Genomic DNA, 22,648 nt, shown 5'->3' with positions numbered 1-22,648 from the left:
TATGCAGTCAGCAAGCATTCCTGTTTGGGTTCAAAGGTCAGAAGACTTTTTTTTCATACCTATACTTTATTTGAATTAATATAACATAGGAAAAAAGAATTTTTCTGCAAAAACAGTGGGATTTTTTTTTTTTTTTTTTTGAGTTAGAGTCTCACTCTCTTGCCCAGACTGGAGTGCAGTGGCCGCTCCCAGCCACCGCAGCCTCGACCTGATGGCTCCAGCGATCCTTCTGCCTCAGCCTTTCGTAGCCGGAATTGCAGGTGCGTGCTACCACGCCCGGCTAATTTTTTGATTTAATGTAGAGATGAGGTCTCACCTGCCCAGGCGGGTCTCGAACCCACGGGCTCAGGCAATCCACTCACCTCAGCCTCCCAAAGGCGTGGGATTACAGGCTGAGCCACCAAGCCCGGCCACAGTGGGATTTTTAATGAATGCAGAAATTAACTTAATCTTGAATAAACTATAAATAAAAGTTCAATACAATAGAATGTACAAGTTCTAACTATAAATGGAAAGAAAGGTGGGGAGATAAGGGAGGGAGCAAGAACGGAGGGAAAGAGGAGGGAAAGCTGGCTAGCTGATTGTTTCTCACTTTTCCATATCAACTTCTCTTTAAGAGATAATGTTATTTTGTAGGGGTAAGAAAGACTGGCAACTAATGATTGAATCTTCAACTCTGTATCTACCATATGATAGTAATTTTTATATTTCCAACTAACTTTTCAAAGGGACTACATTATAATACATATTACCTACCCACTTAACTGAGGTAGGAATATAAAATAATTTAAGGATGTAAGTTCTAAAAAAACCTTAACTCCAGAAATAGATGACTTAAAAGTATAGAAGTACATAGGAGATTATGAAAGACTTCTACCAGACATGACTAAAATTAAAAATTCTGCTGATTAAAGGAAAAAAATTCTGAAAAATATGGTATCTTTGAACATCTCTGATGAGTACAGACATGAGCTGCCCCAGGCATGAGCAGAAGGGAAGCAAGTACCTTATGCATAAATATTTGTTGAATTTCAACAAATATTTATGCATAAGGTACTTGCTTCCCTTCTGATGTCACTGTGCAATCTAAATTTTGTTAAGGCACACCAACCTGTCTTGTTCACAGCTTGTCAGACATCAAATTAATGATAAAAAATGATGAATGAGTTGCTGTTGCCCTCAAGGAACTTACAAACTAATAGAAGAAATAATACCTAAGAAACAGGCTAAGTGCTAAAAGATAAAATAAAGTATACTAGGGTTGAACTAAAGACAATTTCATACTTGGACAGGAAATCTAGGGACGCACCTCACAGAGGAAGTGGGAATAATTTAGAGATATGAAGAATGACCATGATTTTGAAAGAAAGAAAAAAATTTCAAAAAAGATTGTTTTCCAACCAGAGGCAAGAATAGAAACACAAATGTGAAGACTAGCAAATCCAATAGACCAGCAGGATATTTAACTGGCAGATAAAAATAGTGCAAGTATGGAGCTTGAGAGAGAGAGCTTAAGATTGGAGAATAATTTCAAAGGTAAAGCTGAACTGAATGAAACCTGGACCTAAATGCACTCACCAAGAGAAATAACATGCTAATATACAGATTTCAGGTATCTTTACACAATCTAATTGTTAGTATATACACAAGCAGATATTTTCTAAATTTGTTTTTGTAACCCTCTGGGTCAGAAACATGTAATGGTTTCTAAATATCAGTCACACGAAAACTAAACTCATCAGCATCACTTTCAGACTCCTCACCTACACACTGAAATGAGCTGGGTTATTCCTTTCTATCTCTGCAACTAAATTGGCTGGAATCCCTTTTAGCTCCAATCCTTAGCAACTCAGAGATAAGCAAAGCTATTGTCTCACTTTCATGGCTTTGTAGACATTTACCCTTACCTCATGTCCTTGTAGAGGCCACTCATCTCACCAGAATGTGTTCTTTACCAATCCACACTCCAAATCTGGCTCAAAAAGCACTTAACCTTACTGAAGCCACCACAGCACAAATTCCTCATCCAACTCGATTAAAAGTCATCCATTATAATATCCTCCCAATGAGTTTCCTTTTGCATATATTTTAATGCAGTATCTGTTTACAACTTTATGCTATTTTTTAATTGTCCCTTTGGCAGTGAAGATATCGTTTAGATATTTGACACATCCTTAATTTTCCAGTTTGGACTTCAAATAGTGAAGAACCAAAAGGAAGATTAAAGAAAGGCAAACGCATTTTTTCTTCCTAACAATGTCTATAGACTGTCACACTCTGTGTCTTATATACAACATAAGGGGAGGCTATGAAGTAAAATTTAGTTAGAATAAATGATCATGCGCTCATATGCATATGGACATTAATTTTTCAACAATATTTAGAATTAACTATTCTGAGGATATATATCAACACAGAGTCTGTTTCCTTGTTCTGTATATAAATGTGCATATATATGTTTAAGTGTGTCTATATATACATGAATATTTGAGAGTGTATAAATTAGAATACTCACATCGGAATAAACTCGAGTTCCAATTACACGAGCATAATGTGGATTTGCTTGCATACAGTTACGAGGACAGTATACTCTGGAAAAAAAAATATATATATATAAAGTAAGCTGGTTACTTAAATCTTTCTTATTAATAAAACCATAGACATGCATATACAAAAGTAAACTCAACATTTTAACCTAGAACATCTCAATGTGTGCTTCATACATCTTTTAGTTTATCTTTTCTATGTTCACATCATTAGGATTCCATCCGATTTCAAGGTTTTAGTTACTATATATAAAGTGTTCATTTGTAAATTTGCACCTCCAGTTGAGATTTCTTTTTTTTTTTTTTGAGTTGGAGTCTCACTCTGTCACCCAGACTGGAGGGCAGTGGCCACTCCCGGCCACCGCAGCCTCCACCTGCTGGGCTCCGGCAATCCTTCCGCCTCAGCCTTCTGAGTAGCCGGAATTACAGGCACGCGCTATCATGCCTGGCTGATTTTTTGATTTATTGTAGAGATGAGGTCTCGCAGCCTAGGCGGGTCTCGAACCCGCGGGTTCAGGCAATCCACTCACCTCAGCCTCCCAAAGGCGCGGGATTACAGGCTGAGCCACCGAGCCTGGCTGAGATTTCTTTTAATTCCAAGTTTGTATGTCCTACTGCTTACTCAACATCTCCATCTAGATCTATTAAACATTTCAAACTCAACACATGTGAAACCAAATTCCTAATCTCCTCCCGTTCCCAAATCTGTTCCTTCTGTAGGCCTCCCAAAACAATAAATGGCACCACCATGAGTCTAGGTGCTCAAGTCAATAAATCTTTATTCTATCCTCAATGCCTCTATTTATCTTACACCTTAATTCAACCTGTCAGCAATCCTGCATATATTAAAACATACCCAAGATAAAAGCATCCCTAAGTACCTCAATCATTGACTCTATCATCTGCTGTCTCACTTAAGTAGGCTATCCTGTGACCTCCCTGCTTCCAGCTTAGCCCTCTCTAATCTATTTTTCACACTTATATTAAAATATACAAGTCCAAACATATTCCTCCTTTGCTCCAAATATCGCAGTGGCTTTGCATTTCATTCAAAATAGATGACAAAACCGTAAGAGTAATCAATAAGGTCTGCACTTTCTCATACTGCTCCAGTCGCACTGGCCTCATGGTTATTCCTCAAACCTACACAATAGGCTCTTGCCTCAGCATTTGCACTTAAATTCCTCTATGTATGGAATGCTCTACCTCCAGAATTCCTATTGCCCTACTAATATTTGACTGTCTTAGCTTATTTTTTAAAAGCCCCCCCCAAGAAACAAATCCAAAAGCTTTTTATTTAAACATAGGGTCCCATTATCAATTTTAATCAATTGAATGGTATTTTAAAAAGTAGTTCAAGAAACTGTCAAAAGTCACTCAAAAAAAAAACTCAATTAGCTCTTCTGAATTCATGCACACACACCTGTGCACTAAAAAGAAATATAAACTAAAATGGGAAAAAGACACAATTCATTTTACATGTATACAAGACACTCATAACAGCATGAAGATCATTGGCAGATGAGGGGATCAATTAATTTCCCAGGGTTAGTCTAAAAAACACCTCAATTGAAACCATCCTTGCCAACTGAAGCTTATCTTTCCTAAGATAGCTTAAGAAAAAGCTACAGTTCTTATTTCTAAAATTTGTATACCATTGTACATTTTAGAGTATATATGTCACATAACAATTAAACCAGAACCATTTAAATATAAGTGATAAATGAACCTTAGTTTTTATAACTTTGAATTAAAGGGTTGATGGTTATAAAAGACAGTGTCTAGTGCTTCTCCAGGAGGAAGGATGCCCCTCTGAATGAAACATGATTTCATTATGTTTGAGAACTGCTGGGCATTCACATTCCTGACGTGACTAAATTTGGAGACAGAGTCTTTATGGAGATAATTAAGGTTAAATGAAGTCATAAGGGTGGGTCCTTTATCCAACAGGGTTAGTGTCCATATAAGATAGAAAAGAGTGAACTCTCTTTCTCCTTCCACACAAAGGCCAAGTGGCTTTCTGTAATCTTGGAAGAGGGCCCTCATCAGGAATAGAGTCAACCAACGACTCAAACTTGAATTTTCCAACTTCCAGAACTGTGAGAAATAAATTTCTGTTCTTTACACCTTTGAATCTGTGTATTTTGTTACAGCAGTCTCAGCAGACTAATACCGGTGAACCTAAAGGTTATAGGCATGGTCCCTGATATCATGCAAGAGCAGAAAGTACTTTTGCATTTGGAGAGCAGAAAGTACTTTTGCATTTGGAGAAGATAAACTAGGCTTTCCAGGAGTGCATGTAGTTTGTGATGTTTCATTGATATCTCTGGTTTAGCAGTTCAAGATTATACACCATTTGAATCCAACAGACAGGCAAAACTAGTTGTCACAGGGACCAAAGCCACATATATATATGCTCACTGGTTAAAAAAAAAAAAAAGAAAAGAAGATTTAGAACGCATTACCTTGGGCAATGTGAAGCAGGCTTATGAAATGGACAGAGCTGTTCCACAGTTGTTTCACAAGTCACAGCCTGAACTGAAGAATTAAAACACAACATAATGAGTGAATCCTCTGAAACAGCAAGTGACTCCTTTGAAACCAATTAACATACTACATGTTAATAAGAAAAGAGGTTTTAAAAGTGCTAACCTGTGACTTTAGAGACTGTGAAGGAATTAGCAGACTGGTATTTCCTAAAGATCAAAACAGAAATGTCAATCATTTCTTACAGACATTATTAGCATAATATCTGGTATTTTTAGTTCTATGAATACTTTATTCCCTTCCAAACATTTTAATTAAAATAGTTAGATAAGTGGTGATAAAAGAATACATCACCAATTTTATGCTAAGTCCATATCACCTACATGTATAAGACAAATAGATAACATTTTTAATATTAGAAGGTAGTCTCTTTCATTATTAATCACCAAAAATGTACAGATGATACCATAAAGCAATATGTAAGTATGCTATCTATATATTTGCTTCCTATGAAAATTAAAACTCTTAAATACTAATTTCCTGTTCCATAGAATCAAACTATTTTATCTTCGCAATAGTAAATACAAGGCAGTGCTGCAAAAATACTACAAATAATAAATAACTTTAAGGGAGTTATTAAGCATTATACATTTTTTTGCTCCCCCTGGTATCTAGTAAAATATCTACATTTACAGTAAATGAATGAACCTCTTCTCCTTACATGCATTATTAAAAAACCATAGAGCAATATTAGGCACACCATTATATATCAAAATTTTAATTGGTTTATGTATACTTAGATTTTCAGTAAACACCTATTGCTAAAGATAAGGCTCATTTGTGCTGATACATTAACATGGTAGACTCTCTGAACACATTAGCTCAGGATGGCAGGTGCAAATTCCAACATTCCTTTATTTATGTCAGCTCCAAATTCTAGTTTTTTTCATCTATGATGTATCCTCCAAAAATAACCATTCTTTAAGGCACAAAATATGCAACCTATTAAATGTAGGCTTCATGCTTTAGAGAAGTATAATAATAAATTATTAAGTTTAAGAGAAAAAAGTAAATAATAGGAAAAATGTTATTTGATGCAATACCCAGTGTTTGGCTTACTAAGGCTAATAATTAATATTTATTATTTACTGAAGGCAATTCATAAATGTTTGTCAAATGAATAAGCTAATCAATAATATTTCTATTAAAAAGAGTTATTGCTAATGGCTAAAAACCACACATCAAGACTTTGAACAAAACTGTATACATAGGAGTTCATTCCACAAATTTGCAAGAGCTTTTGACAGACTTGTTTTTTTATACTTATGAATTCAAACCTAATCTCACTGTGGAGTTTCATGAATTGTTTAATTACAAAGCACACAGGCTATGTCAAAAATCCTAAGAAAGGGCATTCTGTCTGAGGTTCAGTAATGTATATTGCTTTACTTAGGAAAAAAATACTACAAATATATTTCAAAAGCCCACATTTTTCTACTTTCTACAGAGCATATATAAAAATGCACAGTGTTTTAGAATAACATATTTAGAATACTTAATATGAGAAACATTTTAAGAGTTAATCAATGCTTTCATGTTGGGTTAAATTACATTAAGTGGATAAAAGGAAGATGACGTGGTATATTCATATTTAGATAAACACATCAAGAAAACACCTACTAATGTAATTTAACTTATTAACAAAGCTAGTGTTGCATGAAATAAACCTTTTTCCTAAACAGAGTAGTGAAAATCTGCAAATGAATTAGCCTTATCTGGGGTATTTTCTGCCACAGCTAAAAAATGTATTGCTTTACATCGAGAATTAAGTGTAAATTTACACATTCTTAATGAAACTAAAAAATTTGGGAGTTTTAGCATGCCCATTACAAGCAAAAGAGCTCAACTTTGACTTTAGATACTTTTTCTTATTTTTGTCTATGAAAATTATGTAGCTGAAAAGAAACTTAAAAATTACCAACTTCTCTCTTTTTAAATTCTTCTATCATTTGCTCTAAAATAATGTGTTAGCTCATTGTTACTATTTAAAATCATCTGATCCAAAAAATCATTCATGTACTTACCCAATTGTCTGAATGCCATTTCTATGGGATTTGATGAAATAATGCTTTCTTCCTTGTCTAGTGATATCTACCCAACCACCATCATTGTCTATTATACCATAATGAATTGCAGCTCTGCAGATGCTGGATTGCTTGGGAAAAAGGAGATTAAGGGATGTTAAAATATTTGAGTTCTGCATAAGATACAACTACTTAGTACTTACATAAATTAAATTAAATGAACATTTCTGAGCAAAATATCTCTACTTATTTTTCACATTAAAAATCAAATATCATAAGGAAATATTCAACCCCCAAATAAATACATTTATAGTGCTTACCATTTCATAATGCACACTGCCAATAACTTTAGCTTTACTATCCAAACAGCCAGCAGGACATTCATACCTAAATGAAAGTAATTGGGAAGAAATTTATCTTAATGTCAGTATAAAATAAAAATTGTTCTTGTATTTTGCCAGTTAATTTTCAGAATAATAAAAAGTATTACCTATTGCAGGTTGTTCCTTTGCACTGATCTCTTAATCTTACTTCACAGGAAACAATTTGGGCTAAGAGGAAAAAAACAAAAAAAAATCACAAAATAACATATAAAAGCTGCTATAATTCGTTAAATATAGTCTAATGACAGGTTTTTTGAATTCTAAAAATGTCCAAATTAACAAAATTTTGATGGATTTATGCCACCCAAGTATACTTTAACATTTTCATAAATAATAAAGAGGTCTTACACATTTGCTGTGTGCTTATTACTTCATTTCTGTTACTATCATCTGATCTTGTCCGAACATGGGTGTCATGGGCTTGTGACTGTTGCCGTTCAATTTCATTTGTTTCTTCTTCTCGAGGAGGATAATACCTATCTGACCCTTCTGTTAAAGAAAATGGATTTAAGAAACATTAATCCCCTTTTACATGTGCACAAATTATCAAATTGTGATATTTGACATTTAAAATTAGAAATATCAGTAACTGTTCTTTGGCACTGTGTTTTTGCTTAAGTTGATGAATCTTAGATGCTGCATTTGAGTAAATGAAAACACACATAAACCTTTGAGTCTTTTATTACTCCATATTAGCATTTGGCTAATATTCAAAGGAATCATTTCTAAACTAACTTTCCTCATATTTCAACATGCTATTAGTCTTTAGTTTTCATAACGATACCATGAAGTATATATAGTGTTCGAGTAAAGTTAGGGTTTAGCAAAATTGAATTTGCTTTTTCAGAAGGATCACATTTAAATCTCTCCCCAAAAAATATATGGCTGAAAGAAATACTGATATGCCCTTGCTATTTACTACAATATCCATTTCCATGGAAAGGTTTTTCTCTTTTAGAAGAAAATCTGATGCACAGAAATTTAAACTATCTTAATAATGGAGAATAATTTTCAACTTTGAATATAATATATTTCCAGATTGACCTATAGCAAAGACTTGACAACAGCACATTTTGTAGAGTTGTATTATTTTCATGTGTGCCAAAAACTCAGCTTGCTCTAAGTAAATATAGTGATCATTGGTGAAGGGGCAGGTAAGTTGGAGGTTTGAAGGTAGCGGGAATGGAAAACTCACACAATGAAAAATGCTTCCAAGCGTTTAAAAATGGCTTCTACAATAAAGGGACATACATGGGTACTTTTCATCTACTCATTAGGGCTAATGTTCATTCAGTTGTTAAGGGGAAAAAAGAGACATCTCATTATGAGCAGTGTGAAAGGGCAGCAATTATTTAAATATTTTCCAATACACTTCATTGACATTATCCCTCATTTAATTGTCTTTAAGAAAAAAGTACAAGGCAGTAAAAAAAAAAAAGTTCACTTGAATGCCCAAGAGCATGCCTTTTCATAAAGTTTTTTCCTATGTAGTCCATTTTCATGTGCTATAAATAGGACATCATATTTACATTTACTTTTAAAGACATCAAATGCATTTGAGAGCACTACTTTTACAACAGTTTTATAAGATATACTTTTCTTGTTATTTTAGCATGAGAAATTGTAAAATTAGTACACTTCATTGAGCATGGCTCAAGAAGATACACAAAGAAGCATTTTGGTAAAAACTTTTAAAGTGCTAAATATAAACTGTGTTAAATTGCTAAATCCTTAAAATCAATGACAGTTATGGAAACAACTCTAGTTAACAAAGCATCAAGATGATTATTAAGAATATAAGTATACTTGTCACTCTGGGATAATTTCAAAGTAGAATTAGAAGTAGATATCTGAAATAATCATAAAACATTGCTTTAAATTCATATTGGTATAACAGACATTAATAATATAAACATTTTTAATAGGTATCTTCAAAATATTTGAAATAGAGTTCTGGAAACTTTTCATGTAGTAATTAAATGCACTTTTGGTTTTTTTTTAAAATCACAAGTAATAGAGGCTTTTATAAATTAAAGTGACTATTACAACTTACCTTTGTAACACAGATTTTCTCTACAGCCACCTCCAAAACTAGGTGGGCAAGCTGAACAGGGACGTCCATGTTTGTAAGGGGCATGGCCCCACCAGTTTCCCCTTTAAAAGATGATCCACTGTATTAAGAGGTAGTCTACCAGCATAATTTATAAAACACTGCAAAATGTCTCAATATATTCCTATCCCAAGTAATCATTTGTGTAGATTTAAGACACTTAAATATATATTAGTACAGAGTCATCGGTTACTAGTTTTAAATATAAATTGCTGCTTTATTCTTTTGAAAATGTTCAAAGTAATTTGGTACATTATATTGTTAAAAAATACAATATCAAACTTTTGCAGAAAGTCAGACTCTGCTAGAGGATATTCAACTATATCCCATTTATTTTAATAATATCAGATATTCGACTTAAATTTGACCTTAAGTATGGTGATGTCAAATTTTCAATGTAATCACTCAAACGGTCTTTACATAGATGCAAATACATTGCTCTGTTAATCTGCAGTTGCTAATCTCTAATAAATCAAAGTTAGTAAATATTTACAAGATAGAATAGTTCAATGAGTAACACTAAGGACATAAAAATAAAATTCTCATTTTCGCAGAGACCATATTTTCAAACTTCATATTCCCTTTAAACATTGATTTTATGATTAGGCAATTAAAATTGTTGCCATAGTAAATCAACTGAAATAAAATAATACACTTTACTAAAAAATACACACTGAAAATGGAAAAAAATCAGGAAAATAAAGTTACTTTCATCTTATTAAGAAAAAATTTACAACTGAAAGTAGTGTTTTCTACTACTCACTTTGGGGAGTAATTGCATACCAAGTAAACAGCTTTGGGCCATATCTGCCCCCAGATGTTCATGTTATGACACAAATTAATGGCACAGCCGATTCTGCTACTGGTTGCCCACACGACCTACATTAGAGAAAAGAGAGGCTCAGAAAAAGTAGGCTCAGAAAAAGTAGGCTCAGACTTAATGGGACAAAACATATTCAAGAAAAAAAATGTATCCGATCTGAACTTAAGAAACCAGCACTTAGCATTCAAAATGAACTGAGTCAATATCAAAAAGAGCATTTTTCCTGAGACTTTGGGTAGTGACCAATTCAATTTTAAAAAGAGATCTACAGGTGAATAACCATATCTAGCTATAAAATGTAAGCATTTTGAAGTGTAGATTTACAAATAATTTAAAAGTTAGAACCCCACAAACCTAAGCATCATGGTAACGTTTCTAAGAAGAAACATCTAACAAAGGAACAGAATTTTACATCCTACACAGCAAGCATTGAAGCAAAAATGTAAGTGCTCACATATTTTATGTAACATGACCTTTTTATTATGTCACAGGTTATCAGGTAATTTGATTCTGATCTTAATCTTATCACGCAAATGTACACAGAATTAGTCGGCTTTATATTCACTAATAGGTCAGAAATTCTAGACACTCAGATCAGTGGTAGGCAGATCAGTTGAATCTGCCTTTAGTGGTTTGATGTAGAAGTTTAGAACATATCAAATGTGAACACTAAATATAAGAAATATATAAATGCTGCACATGTGTAAATATTGAATGTCACTGATATAAAACTATATTTTTATTTGGAATAAAACTTATATTTTGAAGATAGTAAATTTCTCCCCATATACTTTTTTTAAATTTAATAACCATATTAAATGACATAGGACACAAGTTCAGTAGCCTGTGCTCTCACATCGTTAGGCTAACTCAGTTTGGAGGAATGGCATGTAATACATTCCAAACATACCTGTGTATAATGAGTACATACAGGACCAGAACACCTAAATGGACAATACGGGTTGCATTCATGTTCATATGGGTAGCTAAAGTCTCTCACTTCATCATACCATGCTTGTACATGAAACGTCGGAGGCCTGTATCTATTAGACAGAAAATAATCACAGAGAGTAAGTAAAGTTGGATAAAATACAAAACCAAGTATTACAAAACAGATGGGTAAAGTTTGGGTATAAAAAAATAGTTTTATGTAAGTTATTAGTCTTAAATACTTGTGCCTATTGTATTACTAATATATCAATGATTTAAAATAAAAATAAGTCTATGAAACTACTGATGGTTCTAGTATGATATTCAGTTTTTACTGTTTGGTTTGTGATTACTCGTTTTTCTTTCAGGCACCGAGGATCAAAATTTGCAATGATGAATTAACAAGCATTTCATATCAAACACTTATGTTTTCAGAAACAAAAGACAGTGTTTTAAGATACCTTCCCCAATGTGCTCCCAGATTCTGTCCAATTGATGGAAGGAGGCTCGCAGGTCCATGTTCCCACAAACAAGTTTCAGCCCAAGATTCAGCAGATCTTTCCAGTTCTACATCCCATGTCTAAAGTTTAAAACAAACACAAAATGTGCACATGTAGAGTTTGGACATTGTCTCAGAATAAGTGTTGATCGGTTCTTAACATTTTCTTCTTTCTTTCTCTACAACATCAACATCTTAGTCTGTGTTCCTACCAGACTCTAAAGTCACCTAGATTTTTGCACTAGCCTCCATCCTTTACCCCTTCTATTTGTACCACCCATGTTTAGAATTACCTAATTGAACACAAATTCGTTTAAGTCTTGTCTCCATCTAAACACATCCAACAAATCGCCATATACAAAAAGTCCAAGATCCTTGGTCCACTGCTCCCTATCACAAAATATGCTAGCCCTTGCTCTTGTTGGCATTGATTCCTTTGCTTCAATACCCTTCTATCAAGTATTTGTCAGACAGGTCCCTACTCTTCCTTCACAATCCAGCTTTGTAAAATACTGTCTCTGTGACACTTTTTCAGTTTCTCTCAGATATCAGCTATTACCTCCTTGGGACTCTTAAAGTTTTGGCACATTCCTTCGTTTGGCATTGTTTACACTGTAATGTTAGTATCTGCTTACATACTATATCTTTTATTATATATATAGTATATCTTTTATTAGAATGTGAGTTGTGTGATGTGTAAATTTATGCGAATATCTTTGACTTCTGTGTCTGTCATCTGTACAAGGTAATTATTAAATGTTTTTTTGAATACATGAATGTTTAATGAATCTGACTACTATAAAATTCATGTGTTTTTACATATAAAATTCAATAGGGGTGATTAATTCATACTTTTAAAATGATTGACAGAAATAATTTAGGCCAGGCACAGTGCCTCACACCTATAATAGCGACACTTTGGAAGGATGAGGTAGGAGGATTGCTTGGAGGTCAAGAGCTAGAGATCAGTCAGGGCAACATAGTGAGACACTATAAAAAATAAAAGATACTAGCCGGACGTGGTGACATATGCCTGTAATCCTAGTTACTCAGGAGCCTGAGGCAAGAGGATAGCTTTAGTCCAGGACTTCAAGGCTGCAGTGAGCTAGGATCATGCCACTGCACTCCAGCCTAGATGAAAGAGCAAGAGCCCTCTATTCTCCATCTCAAAAATATTAACAATAATTTAAAGTACTGATTAAATCATTTCAGTGAAATGCTTACTGAAATAAATAGCAAGTCTTGGGTTTAGTATTCAACTTATTATTAATTTGAAAAATAGGCAGTATAGTAAGTGTTGGTGTAGAAACACAGAGTCAGGTAGAACTGAGTTCAATCTTGGCACTCCAGTGACAAAACTCTGGGCATGTCATTGTAGAAAAACAGTCCTGCGTATGGAACCTGAGGACATAACACAGATAACAGCAAGGAAGTTGAAAAGTGCAGACTTAGGGAAAGATGTTAAGAAATTTAAATTCCTAGAAATTGATGGATGACGAGAGGTAGGTAGTAAGGAAAAGGCGAATAATAAGGCTACCAAACTGGGAGAAAGGAAATACAGAAAGAAACATTGACTGTTGTAGCAGAAGTTTGTATTTTGTCCTTCGATGCATATTTCAGGTATGATGTATAAGGGCAGATAAGCCAAGTGAAGAGCAGAACTACATGATTGGGGTTCTAGACAAAAAAATATGCTCTGAAGATATGAATTTTGAAGTTATTCACCCAGAGATGAATTTCTTAAGAAATATGATAATGAGAGGAGGAATAAAAAGAAAATTCTGGGGGATATCAAAATAGAAGGGAAAAAAATGAGATAGTATAAGAAGTCAGGAAAAATGGGATCAGAGAGGATAAAGGGAAACTGAGGATTAAATTACAGAAGCAATAGAATAGACGAGATTTCAGGAGCAGAGAATAGGCAATGAGAGGAACGCCACAGAGAATAAGATTTACTAAGTATTAATTAATGAGTCAGGCCCATTTCAGATTAATGACAGTTGGAAAAATCAGAACAAAAAGGGTTAACGGAAAGAGAAAGCGGAGAAAGCAAGGGTGTGTTCCTTTCTCAATACTATAGAGAAGAAAACGAGAGATGGGGCAGAATCTACAGATGGCAGGGTCTAAAGTGAATTTGTTCAGTTGCTCTGGATTTTATAGGATGGAAGAAACCTAATCATGACCATAGATCAAAAAGAGATGATTCTAGAGAGAAAGAAATATGGGGAAAAATGTATTTTCACACATTTTCATAAATGAAAATTTATATTTCTCATTAATGAAAAGTTTACTTTTCATATTTGAAAGTTTATATTTTCATAAATGCACACCCCTCCCCATTCCATTGTGGATGAAATATTGAAAGTTATGTTTTCAAAGTCACCGAGTAAAAGTTATAATAAATTAGAATAGTATATTCCCATTATAGTGCATCTTTATTATCTAGGAAAAATACAAAGAATATTTACATGCAACTACAAAAAATAAGAGCAGCGAGAGTGGCTGATTTTTAGAAAAGATTTAATTGTACTTTGAATTAATATCAAATGTTCAAGAAGACCAGCATCAGAAATGAATGCTTTAAGTAAAAATTTATCAAGCATTTTGTCAATTATGAGCATATTATTAATTAATTTTCTTATTTAAGTTTGACCTAAATTTATAATTATATATGTTATGTATTATACAAATGTATAATTCTTCCAGGTGAATATCGAAAGTGATGAAACAAATCACGAAGATATCATTCAAGTTATACTCATTATTTGTCCAAAGAAAATTAGATCAGAAACAATGAATTTGACTGAAGTGCCAAAAAATGGGCAAAAAGCTGACTTCCTTTTGTATCTAGAAAGTTAGAGAAATGATCATTTCTTAAAAGCAAGCAGATTTTCAAGAATAGTTCTCTGGAAAACAGGTTGTCCTTAAGGGATAAATTCTTGTCTTCAATTCTGGAAATCAAATTCTTGCATAGTACTAATATACACAACAAAATTACACTTATCCATAGTCTCAAACCTAGCAGCTTCATATTTATTCAAAGAGCCTCCTATCCAGGAACCAGTGGAAAAATATAAACAGTTCCTAGATGGGTAGAAAACCTGCCTTAAAACCATTGTGATGGTTTTAAAATACCTTTCTCACCAAAGGTGAAGTTGAAATCCCTCCTCTCCCCTTCAGTTTGAGCTGGATAATGACTCACTTCTAATAAATAGAATGAATGAGGCTATGAAATTTCTGAGGCTAGTTTAGGAAATATAGTTTCTGTTTTGTTCTCTTTTAAGACACATCTTGACAGAGCTCAATCAACAAATTAAGAGTCTAGTTACTGTGAAAAGACAGCTGTAAAGACACTGTGAAGAGACCACATGGGGTAAGGGAGGGAGGGGGGAATGGGGAGAGAAGAGGGGCAGACAGAGTTGGGAAGAGGGAGAAGAGGAGAGAGGGGAGAAAGGAGAGAAGGGGAGAGGGGAGAGAAACAGGAGCTGCTCCAGTGGTTTGAGTTTGTAAGCCCTTAGAGGATGGCAGCCCAGGTCAGGGCAAACATTACAGACAGCAAGTGAGGACCACCCAGCTGACCTCTTAGAAGTGTCCTTAAGACCCCTACTTTAGGTCCATTTACCCTTGTTTTACATATGATTCTACAAACCTAGATATCAGTTTTTCCTATGAAGTTGAAAATGGATCCCTTTTAGAGAGGATATACAACTATTCAAATCTTTTATGTTTCAAGTTTGTGTAATTTTTGTATAGAATTTGAAATAAAACTTAAAACATGTTCAAATGCTTTAGGTTAAGTTTTCTAATTTGTAAAATGTGTCAGCTGAAATAGAAGCTAACTCAGATCACTTCAATAAGTAAAATTCAAATGCTGAATGATATACTAGAGATAAGCTACTTTAAGGTATAAGTTTTGTTTAAACCATTAAAATAGTAGGAAAAGCATACTATATAATAAACTATAATATTGCTAAAATAAGGGCATACACTATTTTAATATAAGAATTGAAGGGTCATGCCACTAAAATTGAATTCTTTATCAGTGCTTAATAAATATTCATGACAATTTTAAAATTAATTATCTATTCAGAGAATCTAATCAAGCATAGGTGTTTAGGTCAAGTTCAATAATACAAATCAAGAAAAGCCTGGAAAGAACTTTCTGAAAATGTAGCTATCCTGAAAGAAATATTGTCATAACATAACAACAGTATGGTACATATATTTTTATGCTACAACATAATATTTCAGGTTTTCAAACTGCCAATAATCCATACCCATCCCATTTAAAAATAGGTTAGTCTACATATGCTTCTATTTAAATTCAGGTTTGCAAATCAAATCAAGACGGTCTAAAGAGATTTCTCTTTTTTTCTGAACTATTCACCCAACACCAGTTTAAAGCCAAACCACACTACAATTACTATTTCTCTATAAAATGGGTACTTGAGTTGTTCAGAAATGAAAACACTATTTTCCAACATCTTTTGACGCTGAGAATCGTTTTTTTCTCTTAAAAAGGATTAAATATTTTCAAATATAATTTCTTAACCATAGTAAGTTTATAGCTTTCTAAATTTATGTAATATGAAAATTTATGTCCTGGGAATTGTTTATTCTTTATAACTTTGGAATTATTATTGTACTACATTAAACACCAATGCTGATTAGTCACTAAGAATTTGTCTCAAGGTGAGCATTTTCTGATAACTGATACTACAAGACTATTAACAAAAAATAAAATGAAAGATATATTATTTTTCAAATAAACATAAAATATTAATTTCACACAGAATATCTCATTTTAAATAATTTTTGCATTAATTAGGATTGCTTTAGATTATATTTAAAAATATAGAGTCAAATTTTATGAGATTATCTGTTTGAGGCAAATTTATGTAACTGGACTTTTCACACATAAATTATCCAAAAGATCAGTAGTGGGGTGGAGGTGATGGATCCATAAAATTATCAGTAAGTACTTATCTAAGAAGGTGTAATTAGCCACCAAAGACACCCATATGACATCAAAGTGGTTAAATAGTTTATTTTATAGAGTTCTTCAGATTCGCCAGTGCAGAAAGTAAATAAATTAGTAAATAAGGACATTTTAATAGAAAATTGGCCAGCATGGATGGCTTAAAGTCTTTAACCACTATACAGAAATAACCAGTAACTAGAAACTCTCACATAATTTCATAATTGTTAAATGCCATTTTTTTGTAGGAAGAAAAATGATTGCAAGATTTCCAACCATTCTAGAATAATCTCGATCTTTCAATTCTATTAAAAACACCCCTTTCCTTAATGCTATGTATTCTGGACATATACATGCTAGGGCATTTGTGATAATTTTTGTTGTTGTTTTCTTCCACAGATAGAGACAAAAGGAAACTTGCATTGTGAAAATCACTTGATCCATAATAATTAAAAAATATGATGCTCCAAGGAAGAGTTTTCTTTCCAACTTGTGTTTCTCGCATATGTATCTTTGATTATGTCAAATTTGGTTTTCCCTTTTTTGTCTCTAATATTATGGGGATGAAGTAAGTCTTCTCAATTTCTTTTAGCTTTTTATATTTTATTATTTGTACTTAAAAGTCTCTTAGAGAGTGCCTGTACTGCTTGTAGCACCCCATAAGAATTATTAACTGTAAAATATTTCTGGTGGCAGTTAAGGACATCTCTTACATTAAAAAAAAAGTAAAGCTGTTTTTTGATTTGCAAGATCACATAACCAAGGCTTCACCTTTTCTAATTATGAGTTTAATTATGAGGATGGAACTAAATTTTTTCTGAGCCATTTGCTTTAATAGTGTTCATAAACAGATACAGAGAACCTTCAGTAAAACTTCATGGTTAGTTGAATAAGAAGATATTCTTAATAAAAAGTTAAAACCAAGCCTCTCTTCAGCCTAGTCCTGAAAATATGACAGCAAAATACTTCAAATAAAGCACAGATTTCTACATGTAATTTTTCTACACAGCAAGCAGGAACACCAGGAATTTTAATCAGCTCATAAATAAAGTGGTTAAAAAATATCAAACATACAGAATAATCTTTTAAAAACAATATCACCTTTAAAACACAATTACTGCTATGCCACCACTTCTGCAGAAACAGGTTTGTAAGTCATCCATCTTAGTTCAATTCCTCCCCAATCATTTGTGTTTTCCTATTTAAATCAGAAACTGTGATTAAGAAATCTGAAGCAGTAAGTTTTCGATGTGATCTTCTCTATGGCAATAACTGAGACATCAAATTCCATATATAACAATTCATTATAAAATTGTAAAAGCCACTTTTCTTTCAAACAGACATCAATGAACTAAGAAAATAAATCTGTGCTGGAAAAGTGTTTTTTGTGACTAAATAACGTGGTATTAAAAAAAAAAAGCACTATGGAAAACAGCTGTAATGCATTCCTACAATTCAATTACCTCAGGTATTTAAGTGCTGTGCTTCACCTGCTCTGAAAAGACTTTGTAGTTATAGGGAAAATGCATAATGCTCAGATTTCAAAGGAAACACTTCTGTTAAGGGGCACAGAGGCATGCCAGTTACTGAGAAAGTAGCTTTACCTCAAGGCAATACACATATTAGGGTCTCCTGGAAATTGCAGAGATGTGAGGCATCTGTAGGAGTAGTTGACTTGAAATCTAAAAGAAAGGCTTAAAACCCTTATTTAAAAATAGAGCCATGCACAGGTGGCTCATGCCTATAATCCCAGCACTTTGGGAGGCCACTTTGAGAGGAATGCCTGAGCCCACTGGTTCAAGACCAGCCTAGGCAAACTGGCGAGACTATCTCTACAATAAATCCAAAATTAGCTGGGCATGGTGGCATGTACCTGTAATTTCAGCTACTTGGAAGGCTGAGGCGAAAGAATCGCATGAGCCCAGCAGGTCAAGACTACGGTGGCCATGAGCATGCCACTGCACTCCAGCCTGGGCGACTCTGGTTAAAAAAAAATAAAAAGTAAGAGTCTAATTATGTAGAAAACTGCTTCTTCATTTTATTAAAATTAAAATAATTTTCAAAACAAAAATTTAATATGTGGATAAACTCACAAGATTATTTCAATTAAACCCATTATTTTAATATATACAGTTACTATACTTGATACTATACTGGGGCATGATATAGGGATGTTTTTCTTCGTGGGACAGTAGAGCCTCAATTTGACACAATCCTTATATTTTCTACCAATTTTCTCACGATAAATCTCTCCTCTCACTATGAAGGTCTCCTTCCCAAGTCTGACCATAACTTACCTACCTCAAGAATCTTGTTGAAATGTAGATTCTGACTTCACTGGGTCAAGAGAGACACTGAAGCTACAACTTTACTAACATCTGATGCCTTGGAAGTCATTCCAACTACAATATTCCATTTATCTAACCCTTCTCTGAATCTTTTTAAACACACAATTTACCAATTACTATATATTCTTCCAGCTCTGTTATTGCTGTCATAAACTTTTTGCATGTTTCCATGTCCATGGCACATCTAAGCTAGTACAAATCTTGGCTTCTAAGAGATCACTAAAACATACTCATTGATTATCTCTAGTCCCACAGTTGTCCTAGGAATACACAATAACTTAGGCAGAGACATAAGAGCCTAAGTTCCTTGCCTCACACATACATGTTCGATATAAACTCAGAAGGATTAGAAGGGTGTTCATAATGTACCTAGGGTAAATACAGGTAAAGCTTTGCAAAGTTGAATTTGCATCGTTTTTGTAAAGGCCATATCTTTTTACTTTCTGGTAAATCAAAGCTTATGAAGTCTTCATTATTGTTTATTGTCTTTTAAGAGAGGAGTAAGTTAATTGTCAAGACTATGTTCTGGATTTTTGAGGAGACCTCAGTATTTAAGGAAACCTTTCAGTAATTGAAAAAGTACATTTAATGTATCAGTTCTTCGGCTTTTAATCTATAAATATGCGAACAATTTATAAAAACGAATATCTATATTTAAGTTATTCATAGTTTTTAATGAAATAGGTATATTACATTGCTATCTGCTCCTAAATCACAATATTGAGAGTTTTGTATTAAGTGTTCACCATTAATTCCTGCCTCAAGAATGGTAAGTTGGTATGACTATGAATAGACAATGAGAGCTATCTATGTAAACCACATGGTTTCCTGTTTCTCTTGAATGCTAGGAAGCTCAAAACTGGTTTAATAATGATAGCATCCTAAATAAGATTGTTAGGCATTTCTCAGGAATATGATTTTAAAATTATCTTCCTCAACATTTAAACAAGGGGTAAGACAATGATTTTTTAAAAAGATGATTTTCAAAATCCTTACTTGAAAATCTGAGAAAGACGATTGTGCTAAATATTCATCTGTATCCACATAGCTATCTCAGCCCCTTACTGCCAAGTTCTATGTCCCTCCACATACTGAGTTACCTCAGGCTCAACTCCACACACTTAGTTACCTCAGGTTATTCTAACCTGGCTCTGGTTGAATTCAGCCAATGAAAAGCACAAACAAGAAGTCAAAGGCTAGGAGGTGAATTTAAGTAAGCATTATCAGCTGGGCTCGGTGGCTCAGTCTGCAATCCTGTGCCTTTGGGAGGCTGAGGTGAGTGGATTGCCTGAGCCCACGGGTTCGAGACCCGCCTGGGCAGCGAGACCTCATCTCTACAATAAATCAAAAAATCAGCTGGGCGTGGTAGTGCATGCCTGTAATTCCGGCTACTTGGAAGGCTGAGGCAGAATGATCACCGGAGCCCAGCAGGTCAAGGCAGTGGTGACTGGGAACAGCCACTGCACTCCAGTCAGGGCGACAGAGTGAGATTCCAACTCAAAAAAAAAAAAAAAAAAAAAGTATGCATTATCCCTCTGGATCCTCTCATACAGCCCTGCTTCTAGGTATCTGTCCTCACCAGCCTGTGACAGGACTATTTAAGCCTGGGTATCCTACCAAGCCCTGTGGCTTGCCTTAATCTTGCCACCAGCTCTGCATATAGACCCCCTCATTACTTTGTGTGTGTGTGTGTGTGTGTGTGTGTGTGTGTGTGTGTGTGTGTGTGTGTGTGTGTGTGTGTGTGTGTGTGCTGTTGAACCCTTATTATTGCAGCATTTGTTTCCTTCTGAGAAACAAATATCTAAGAGTAAATATCTCACACAACTGTTAATAACAAACAACCTAACAACATATTACCTGACACATACTAGATATTAATAAATGTTCTCTTTCTCCCCTGTTCCTCTAAGAATTTGCTTAATTTGCTGTGACTAATGTAGCCTTTTTATTCACATTTGGAACATTGCTGGCATTCACATGACTAAGGAAAAAATTCAAATCCAAAATTCTAAATGATTGAAAAATAAGATAATCACTACTGCTACCTAAAGTTCCAATAAGTACATAATCATCTTAGAAATCAAGTTTAAGACAATATTAATTATAAAACAAAGCTACTATACTTTAAAATATAAAAGTAAAATATAAGCATACTACTTCACTGAAAACAATGCATTTGAAATTTTCTAATAGCACTGCTTTGTCAAGACAGTATTAATCAAATCCCTTTTCATTCTGTCCGCTTTAAAATGTTCTCGAAATCTAGTAATCTTTTCATTGTTTTATTAATTCCATTTTTTTCCTTCCAATGAGCATAAACTAAGCTTAGAGCATGTGTCCGGTGCTCAGCTGGGGAATGCAAAGATTACTATAGCACAGTCCCTTCCCACAAAGGAATGCAAGGCTAAAGAGACAAGGACGTAAACAGCACAGGCAGAGGCAGGCATAGGGTTATGGAAGCCAGGGAACTGGGGTGGCAGCAGCACCTGACACTGTATGGGCGTTTAGACAAAAACAGAGTATGCTTTAGGTGAGTCTTGAAGGAAGAGCAGAAACTCATTAGAAAATTTCTACCTTTCTAGACAGGAGTTCTGACGTTCTCAATCCATCTTCATTCAAGGATCACCCAATCCCCCAACACTTATTTTGCTCTCCCTTCTCTGGACAACCTCTGATCTCAGTCATTCATTATTTCAAAAATGGATCTACTGTGTCTTGAGCAAATATAAGGTAGAGTTTTAACATGTATTGCCAGCGCCTAGTTCCTGCTCAGTGTTTTGGTGGTTACTTTGTATTGTTTCAGTGGCAACGACCGGCAGGGGACAATCTCCAAGTTCACCCAGGTCTTACCTAACAGTTCCTTGTCCTAGTATCTAGTTGCTGCCCTCCCCTCAACACTCCTACTATCCACTCTGAAATTCTGCTTCCCTTCTCACTCACATGGCCTTTAAAGTACATCCTGTCATTGGCTGTACTTTACTTTTCTTTTCTTTTCTTTTTTTTTTTTTGAGTTGGAGTCTCACTCGGTCGCCCAGACTGGAGTGCAGTGTCCGCTCCCGGCCACCGCAGCCTTGACCTGCTGGGCTCCGGCGATCCTTCCGCCTCAGCCTTCCGAGTAGCCGGACTTACAGGCGTGCACTACCACGCCCGGCTGATTTTTTTGTTTTATTGTAGAGATGAGGTCTCGCCTGCCCAGGTGGGTCTCGAACCCGCGGGCTCAGGCAATCCACTCACCTCAGCCTCCCAAAAGCTCAGGATTACAGGCTGAGCCACCGAGCCCCGCTTGTACTTTACTTTTCACTATCCAGCAGAAGTGTATCATTGATTCATTCTGAGATTTCATTTCCCATCCCTCCTCCAATTTGATTGATTTAAACCTTAGGCTTTGGGGAATCTTATTCAAGCTTCTTCAACATTTTGGATTCTAAGTACTTTTCTAAAGGGAACAAAAAGGAGCTTC

The 22,648-nt window shown here is 34.5% G+C and overlaps 1 protein-coding gene across 1 annotated transcript in view; it reads right to left on the bottom strand.

Moving 5' to 3' along the window:
- Positions 1 to 22,648, bottom strand: part of CRISPLD1 (cysteine rich secretory protein LCCL domain containing 1) — a 43,039-nt gene that overhangs the window by 5,498 nt on the left and 14,893 nt on the right. The window contains exons 3-13 of the mRNA XM_008058913.1: positions 11,825 to 11,943; positions 11,344 to 11,476; positions 10,374 to 10,489; positions 9,554 to 9,654; positions 7,849 to 7,989; positions 7,608 to 7,668; positions 7,438 to 7,504; positions 7,118 to 7,248; positions 5,199 to 5,242; positions 5,012 to 5,084; positions 2,516 to 2,591 (exon numbers count right to left, since the gene is read on the bottom strand). Coding sequence (XP_008057104.1) covers positions 2,516 to 2,591; positions 5,012 to 5,084; positions 5,199 to 5,242; positions 7,118 to 7,248; positions 7,438 to 7,504; positions 7,608 to 7,668; positions 7,849 to 7,989; positions 9,554 to 9,654; positions 10,374 to 10,489; positions 11,344 to 11,476; positions 11,825 to 11,943 — 1,062 coding nt within the window. The remainder of the gene's footprint in view (positions 1 to 2,515; positions 2,592 to 5,011; positions 5,085 to 5,198; positions 5,243 to 7,117; positions 7,249 to 7,437; positions 7,505 to 7,607; positions 7,669 to 7,848; positions 7,990 to 9,553; positions 9,655 to 10,373; positions 10,490 to 11,343; positions 11,477 to 11,824; positions 11,944 to 22,648) is intronic.

The sequence above is a fragment of the Carlito syrichta genome, unplaced genomic scaffold (genome assembly GCF_000164805.1).
Source record: "Carlito syrichta isolate Samal-C Ts95f unplaced genomic scaffold, Tarsius_syrichta-2.0.1 Scaffold303649, whole genome shotgun sequence".
NCBI lineage: Eukaryota > Metazoa > Chordata > Mammalia > Primates > Tarsiidae > Carlito > Carlito syrichta.
The sequence above is the reverse complement of the archived record's forward strand: the minus strand, read 5'-3'. Positions and strand labels throughout refer to the sequence as shown.